We start from the raw sequence: 8,964 nt of genomic DNA on the forward strand, positions 1-8,964 counted from the left end.
CACCAGGTCCCGTCTTATTCGCAAAACCCTTGTAGACCAGTGTTATCGAAGGGAGGGGAGATTCACGGAGGATCATTACTATACCAAATACTAAAATCTGATTTGTATTCCAGTCGCATTGCAGGATTTCTTTTTTGTGTGGTCTATTGTAACATGCATTTTTATAAGGTGTTTCCACGACCAATTTGCTGTTAGTTTAAATCGTTTTGTATTAACGATTGATAAATTTATACTAAATAATTCTGTGCATTAAAAATTTTTGGTAGCAAAGAAAAAGTATTTTTTCGTATAAAGGTAGTATTTTGAAAAAACCGCAGTATACATTTTGGAATCCCAAAAAAAAAGTATTATACTGCAAAAGAAAGTATAGAAACGAGCGCTAAGGATGGACTATGTATTCATAATCGAACAAAAAGTCTGATAAGTTAAACACATAATTCAATTATACATACATACATACATAGATTCTAGCTGGCTGATTATACATATTGGGGTCCATAAATGTGTGATACGTGGACTTTAGATCACACTTTGTAAAATAAATACATACATAGTACATGTATGTACAGTGGCGGTCAAAAGTGGATGAATGGTGTTTTGTGTTTAATATTTACAATGATTTTCAAGATAAAATTTGTTCATGCTTTAACCAAAATCATATAAATCAAAACTTTCAATGCTTAATATAGAATTCAACAAGTTTTCATGTTGTTGTTGTTGTAACAGCATACAAATTCCCCAAAGAGATTTTGGGGAGTGTTGCTGGAGTGACAGTCCTCCCGACTGTCGTGGGAACGAACAAGTTTTCATCAACATTCGTTGTTGTTGTTGTTGTAGCAGCATACAAATTCCCCAAAGAGTTTTTGGGGAGTGTTGCTGGAGTGACAGTCCTTGGCCAGATATAAATCTGGGTCGTTCCGGTTACGTAGACCCGACTGTCGTGGGAACGCATCAACATTCGTTTTTAGCTTTAGTTGGGCGTTCCAAGCACGACGATTACCTTTACACAAAAAAAAAAAACAGATCAAGCTTGGTGACTTACTAATACTTACGCTACATGTTGACGACATACTCATACATAGTTGGAAATAAGTTATCTGCAATAGAAAACCTTAAAAAAGAATTGACGAATAGATTTTGAGAGATGTCAGACTGTGGCCAACTAAAATATTTCTTGAGTATGAAAATTGAAAACTTCAAAAATGGTTTGCAACTACCTCAATAAGCAAATACTGAAACTCTTTAGGAGAAATTCGAAATTTCGGAGGGCAACCCAGTGAAAATTCCAACGGAGAAAAATATGCATTTAATTTTTAGAGAAGATCCAGGTTCTTTGGAAAAAGATATAGAGCTTTTGGGTAGTTGGAAATATGGGTAGGTTTCAACAAAACCCATCCGAGAAACACTGGCAAGCCCTAAAGAGAATCGTGCGGTATATAAAACGCTAAATTAGTTGGATACGCAGATGCTGATTTGAAAGGGGATATAATTGATAGAAAGTCAATTAGTGGTTAAGTCTTCAAAGTATTTGGTTGTAATGTATCATGGTCTTCGAAGAAACAAACAACAGTATCTACCTTTTTGAGTGAAGCAGTCTCAGAAGCTATTTGGATCAGAGGATTAGTCAAGGACTTGTACCAAATTGGTAAAGTCTACGTCTAAAAAGCTTGATAAATAATTATAATCGGATAAAGTTTTGTTTATTGTTTATTGCACCAAAAGCCGTTCTGCTTAACACAACTCTAAAAGCATCAAATCGACGCAAATTACGGCTAGGAACATAAAAATGGATTCTCTCAAGTAGGGCCAGGCGCTCAATTTTTCCCGATAGGTTTCCCAATAAGAATGAAGCAGCCTGAGAAGTTCTACTGTTGTGCAAAGTTGGTAGGCTAATTAGCCGACAACGGGAGATGATAAGATGGCAATGGTTCAGCAAAATTTAATGAACGTAGAGCAAAGCGTATAAATACCTTTTGCACCTTTTCTAAAGAATTAGTATGAACTATATGACTTTGTCTCCAAATAAAGGCAGCATACTTATTCCAATTTGGAACGCACAAACGCGGTATAAAGCATCTTAATAGTATAAGGATCGGTGAACTCAGAAGATTGAGTTTTGAGTCGAAATGAACACCAAGATCTTTAGTCTCACTTTTCGAGTCAAGGCAAGTATTTGCAATAGAATAAGATGTTGGTTGGTAATTGTACTTTTGATTTAGAAAATGATACTTTATGGCATTTCTTGATGTTAAGGAAAAACCGATTTTCAACACACCAAGTATAAAGCCTGTCAAGCTGCGATTAAAGATCAGCCGAATTTTTATACATCTAATTTCGGAATAAATTTTCAAGTCATCAGCAAACAAAAGACCCCTAGCATTTGAAAGACAAGAACTGATGTCATCTTAGACCGCATCTCGTACGTGATATATTTAAGGAATCCCGTCCATTCCAACAGCATCGAGAATATGCTATCTTAGTTAAATATACATACTATTATATAGCTTAGAAGGAATAAAAGGTTAACTTATTTTAAGCATTAAATTTAACTTTACTCAAATGATCAAATGACTGTAATAAATAAATAAATAAATAGATAATAAAAAGTATGAAGAATATTGGACCTAAGCTGCTTCCCTGTGGGACCCCTGAAAGAGCAATAACTGGCTTCGACTAAACACCATCAATAACCACCGTGCTAGTTCTCACGCGTAAGTAGGACCTGATCCACTCTAAGAAGCCCGAGTGGATTCCCATACATTCTAATTTGGTCACTAAAATATTGTAGGAGATATCGTCGAAGGCTTTCGAAAAATCTGTGTACATATAAATCATATCAAATTGAAAGCCGTTACGAAAGGTTGAAAAACAATCATCTGTCAAAACTGCCAGGTTAGTTACCGTGAATCTGCCAGATACAAAGCCGTGCTGATTAGGGCTAATTGGTCTATAATTCTCAACGTCGCCTTTGTTACCAGTTTTCAAAATTGGCGAGACTGACTGTCATCAATAAACAGACCTTCAGAAAGAGATTTATTAAAGTTAGTAGTAACTTCACTAAAGAAACACAGTTTTTTAACAAGATAGCTGAAAAACCATCTGCATCGGTCTGAGACGAGCTTTTTATATTCCTGATAATAATAATAGATTGGCGCTTACACATTCCTTAGTGTTTGGCCGAGCTTCTCCTCCGATTTGTTCATACCTTTCACTTGAATTTATTTGAAAAAATCTAGTAAAAGATCTGAAATTTTAAGAAAAAGCATTTACTAAGGTTTTATGAATTCGGTCCATTATTATCTATAGTGGTATTCACCAAATTGAGCAAGGGCCTGGCACTCTGGCAGAAGAGCAGATGAGCTCAAGCAACACATATTGCCATAAAAGTCTTTAGTGTTAATAACGATTTCCAAGTAAAAGAAACTCTCTAAAGTCAAGTAGGTGACAAGGCGCGAATGCGCTGAATGTTTGTTTGATGACAGGATATATTTCGTCTTGTCCTCGTTTAACACCAGACCTATTCATTTTGCTTCCTTATACAATTTGAAAAAGGCAGAACAGACTTCGCGGTTTTTGTTACCGATAATGTCGATGTCATCGGCATACGCCAGGAATTGTACGCTCTTGTAAAAAATTTCTCCTGAGTGGTTCAGTTCAGCGGCTCTTATTACCTTCCCCAACATCAGATTAAAGAAATCACACGAAAGGGTGTTGCCTTTTCTAAACTGGTGGTATTGCTCTACGTCACTTTACACAGACCGTATCAGTTTCGCGGACATGCCAAATTCACACATCGCGACGTATATGTAGGTGACTAGGTGGTCCATGGTGGACCTACCAAGTTTAAAGACACACTGATAAGGCCCAAAGAGTTCGTTGACAATGGTGTTCGGAGTGCAAGGGGGTATAGTCGTTATTCTGGGTATTCAGTTACAGGCGCACGACTTTACTCAATCCCGACTCTTGCGTCCTCGTTCGCTCACTCTGGGCACCTTGAGCAACCCAAGTGCGAAATGCGGAAACCGATCCGAGTGGAGCCTTGGCTAACGGCAGAAAGAGAGAGAGCTTCGGTGGGGCCACTCCGACTTATCCGGTTTAAGGGCTCACTGAAGTCTGCAGCTCTTGTTCACCAGTAGGTGTGGCTGCAAGCGGTCGTCTGAATTGGAGCAAGCGGCTCGCTATATAAACGTGTTTTCGGAAGCCATTGCACAGTGGTTCAAAATTGGCATTTTGTGTTCACAATTGACTGAAGCCTTCATGTTACACTCAATTTGATAATTTTTTTTAATGAAAACTAATAAAGATTTCAAGAGACCAGCAGTGGAATTCCGACAATCGGTACGATAAATATCTATCGCTAAAATTCTCCAAGTTGATAGCCGTGGTGCCTAAAAGTACGCAACAATGAAAAGTAACAGAAGCAAAGTGTAATCAGCCAAATCTGGCAGTATGGGGGCATGTTTTTAGATGTTGCATGCGCCTACTTTTCTTTTGGAGATTTTTAGCGATCAAAATTAGCGATAGCGAATATGTATTAAATTCTTTAGTGCAAAGTGCAGAAAACGTAGCAATTTTGAAGAAAATCAATTCTCCTGTTCCAGTTAATAAATGTTTCATAATAAAAGCTATGTCCTCGAAAATAATTATAGGGTTCTCCCAAACCGAAAAAAAAAATAAATGATATTAAAAAAATTTCACCAAATCTTTTTCTTTATAATTAAATTTTAGTACAATAAACTACAATTTACAACTGGCTAAGAGTTCGCACTGATTTTTAATAATTGTAAAATGAGCTTTGTCGACATATGCTGTTTAGTTTTTGCCTGAAAGATAGACTTAAGTTGTTTTGTCAAATTTACACAGAATTGTTTTCAACTAGTTCCTGTTATGTAACACTTTGCACTACAAACATTTAGAAATCGGGCTCAACTAGTCTAATGAAAATTTTATTAGTTTTTATTCAAAAAAATAATAATCAAATTGAGTGAATTTCACAAAATACCAATTTTGAACCACTGTGCATCGCCTCTCCAGCAATGGGCTGTGCGCTGGGTCACGTAAAAATCCCTTCCAATGAAAACTGAATGGGATATACAAAAGTTTAAATTGGAATTGTTTAATGTTTTCAATTGTACCCTCAGACATATAATGGAAACTACAAATAAACAAATAAATAAATAAAATACATACATAACAACAACTGGCTCTAAAGCTGCCTTTACACGGGTCGATTTCTGTTGGTTGTAAAATCGACTAGCCAAAGCATTGAAATTTTACGGTTGAATTACCAAAATCGACCCGTAGAAAGGCAGCTTAGCTTAACCCTTTCGCACACAAATTTTTTGAAAACGTTTGCAGAAGGAAACTACCCAGTAGCAAAATGTAATGTAAAGTAATCGAAAAAATAATCAGTAAAACAACCCTTTTCACATTCGAAAATGCATTTGTTTCCCCAGAGCGATGTCCTAGGAAAAGTGGGGCATTCAATTTTGCATTACCTAAAATAAGTAAGTAAGTTTTGGGAATTTTTGAATACATTAGAATGGTGATTACATATTAAACAGTAACTGGATCTAAAACTCATAAGAAATACGTTCGATTATTTTTCACGCATGGAATGCATTACTACTTTTCCCACTGTTTAATGATATTTGTAGCTCTAGACAAGATATAAAATTTCCATAGAACTAGAGAAAATAATGTATAAACAGCTAAAATGGGGCACGAGTAAAATTTTAATGCTCCCGTTGAGACAAAAAAAAATGCTACTACCCAATAAACATTTGGATTGGAGATCAAGTGCAGATCCAATACAAATTCTAAGGTCCAATGCTAATTTTCAAGTGTACCTCAATTGGAGAACCAATCCATTCTCTAACAAAAGGGCACATTATTTATGGAACATAATCTGAGTTCTCCACTTGAGAAAAGCTTGGATGCCAATTTGAATATAAACTTTATTCAACTTTTATTCAATCCTTGGGAAAATTTTGAAGAAAAATGTTTTTATCCTCTTGAGAATCAAGAGATTCTCAAAGATTGGAAAAAAGTTACAAAAATTATTGCTTTTATCTACGACGTGATTTTATAACAAATTTTTTTACGTCGGCATGTCGACAGCCGCCGATTAAGCAACTTGTTTTCTCGGTCAGAAAACCTCGAAATGTATTTCACAAAAGGGCAAATGTATTTCAGAAAAGCTCAAATGTATTTCAGAAAAGGCAAAATTTATTTCAGAAAAAACCAAATGAAATTCAGAAAAACACAATTGTTCTTCAGAAAAAATCAAATGACTTTCAGAAAAACGCAAATATATTTCAGAAAAGGGCAAATGTATTTCAGAATAGCACAAATGTATTTTAGAAAAGCATAACTGTATTCTAAAAATATTTTTCTGAAATACAATTGTGTTTTTCTGAATTTCATTTGGCTTTTTCTGAAATACATTTGGTCTTTTCTGAAATACATTTGAGCTTTTCTGAAATACATTTGCCCTTTTCTGAAATACATTTGATGTTTTCTGAAACTCTGAGATATGTAGTTCGGAAGTAGCGCTTTGTCAGACTGTCTCTAAGGGCTGGTTTCTCCAACTCAACTTAACTTAGTTAAGTCAATTTTCTTGACTAAGGGCCGTTTTCTGAAGTAACCTTTAACTTTAAAGCTCAGTTTATATTTAAAGGTTGGATTAAAAATAAATCTATGTCTAAAGTTAAGCATTTCTATTATCGGTTTTTGACGTATGTATGTTTCTTGGTTGTAAACCAATTTAAAACCGATAATAAAATGGTTTACTTTAGACACAATTGTAAATTGCAATGTAACCATTAAATATAAAGTGAGCTTTAAAGTTACAGGTTACTTGAGAAAACGGCCCTTAGTCAAGAATAAGCTGTGTAAAACGTAGGCTATTTTTTGACTTAAGTCCAAAAAGTGGCTAAACTAAGCTAAGTTGAGTTGGCCATAAGTTTTACTGCAGGGACTTATTCGCACGCACACAGTGACACCAATTGCACGCACACTACAAAAATGCTCTGCCGAGGCTGCCCACCTCTGCTTTAAGGTATCCATAAAAAAGAGCGGACTTTTTTACACAGTACATCTATGGAAGATAAACTCGGCCCCTCAACAAACTTATTAATATGTAGTCAGTATTTTCCTATCCTTAGACACGGATTTGGGAAGCTAAGGTTGCAAAGTTAATTGCAGCTTTTTGATATTACTAACTTTAGTGTCGACTTAATTTTGGCTATAACTACCGGCCTTGTTTCCCAGATCTGTTTTTAAGAATGGAAAAATACTAACCACAACTACGGGCCAAAGTTCGCATGTTCGATGTTTATTACTACGATTAAATTCCCAGAAATACTTGAAAAAAATTTTCCTAGTCTTATCAAAATAATACTAATTAAAACTAATTTTGATCTGCAACATTTAGTTCAGTAAATTGTTATTTCGTGCTACTATGGTTAGAATGTTTTTCGATCAAACTGTTGGATTGGGAAGCTATCTATGAAATAAAAAAATTGCTGAAAAACTGTATTTGTCTGTAAATTCCGCCTTCAAGAAAAATTTCTATTTCCGGCTTGTTTAAATTCTCGCTTAACGACATATAAATGAAAATTTAGAAGTTATAAGTTTTAAGGGTAATTATCTAGTTGGGCTTTCAACGCCCAACATTTTTTGTTAACTTTTGATCGGGTAAAAAAAGTTAATATCCGCTTTCGGATTCTTGTTATTTGAGGGCCAGACGCGTCCAATGGTACCCGCTTTCCAAAATTTTGACCAATTTTGGAGGTTGAAAGCCCTCCTAGATAATTACGTATTGTAACCCTCACTTCCTTCTTTCTGTATTGCCATAAAAAGAAGCCGAAGTATTTCTGCGCAGAACTTCTTTCTGAATAGGCGGCCTCCGGCCGAACTTAGGGATAATAACCCTCACAAAGTAGAATTCTCTTTCTGTGTTGCGAAGAAAAGAAACTGAACACCTTTTGCAGAGACCACCTTTCTGCGTAGGTTAATAACTTTTGATCGGAAAATTTCTTGCTTCTAGTATAAGCAGCCAACTGTTAAAAATTTTATAATAGCTCGTACATAAATAAATAAAACATTCCTTCAACTTACGAATACTTATGGGAAAAGGTATCTAAATTTACACTGAGGACAAAAGCGAAGTATCCCTCAAAATTTAAGGCGAAAATGTATCCAGTTGGATACATATGTATCAAAACGGCAACACTGCTGGCAAGTTCCTGGATACTGCTGGAGAATACGAAAACTTAACTAGAACAAAAAAGTGAAAGAGGAAACGAGAATAAAAACGAGAGGATCTGAGAAAACGTCAAAAATAACGACGCGTCGATTTGGGGATAGCGCGCGCTGACACTCGTCGACAATGGATAACGCAACGCTTAGCGCTCCAATTTAGGGACGGCAGTAGGGCTGTTAGTTTTCGTTGTTTTCTTTGCTTTGTTTACTTTTCTTTCTTCTTCCCATGAAACAAGATGGCGCAGAACTCGCTTCAAAAATCGACTTTTTTCAATCTCTTGTTTTTGCGTGCCCTTGTATCGTTCGTTCATGGATACGTTTCCCGTTTGCGATCACACCTAAAAATTGTAATAGATTATGCAGTAGTGCCAATTTACAATGCCTTCTGAACGTAGCAACCCTGCATGTCATTAAAACGCCATTTTGTATTTCATATCCGTCATATTTTAATTGAGGGAAGGATTTTATCTTAAACTTTAAAAGAATAATGCCAGATACTGGAAAAAAATTGAGTGAACTGCGTGTTTATGATTTGAAAGAAGAGCTTGAAAAAAGAAAGTTAGAAACTTCTGGCGCTAAGGCAACTTTAGTGGAGCGGCTTGAACAGGTACTTATTAATTTATTACCTAACGCATGTAAAACATGCAGGGTGATGGAAATATTCGATACACATGCTGTAGATATAAATATGAATTTGCA

General features: G+C 35.7%; 1 protein-coding gene across 1 annotated transcript in view; it reads left to right on the forward strand.

Moving 5' to 3' along the window:
* Positions 1 to 8,666: 8,666 nt before the first annotated feature.
* LOC108377298 (SAFB-like transcription modulator) overlaps positions 8,667 to 8,964 on the forward strand; it is a 4,593-nt gene continuing 4,295 nt past the window's right edge. Inside the window, exon 1 of the mRNA XM_017633558.1 lies at positions 8,667 to 8,872. Coding sequence (XP_017489047.1) covers positions 8,753 to 8,872 — 120 coding nt within the window. The 5' untranslated portion in view covers positions 8,667 to 8,752. The remainder of the gene's footprint in view (positions 8,873 to 8,964) is intronic.

The sequence above is a fragment of the Rhagoletis zephyria genome, unplaced genomic scaffold (assembly GCF_001687245.7).
Source record: "Rhagoletis zephyria isolate East Lansing unplaced genomic scaffold, Rhagoletis_zephyria_1.1 Rzeph_scaffold_11876, whole genome shotgun sequence".
Taxonomy (NCBI): domain Eukaryota; kingdom Metazoa; phylum Arthropoda; class Insecta; order Diptera; family Tephritidae; genus Rhagoletis; species Rhagoletis zephyria.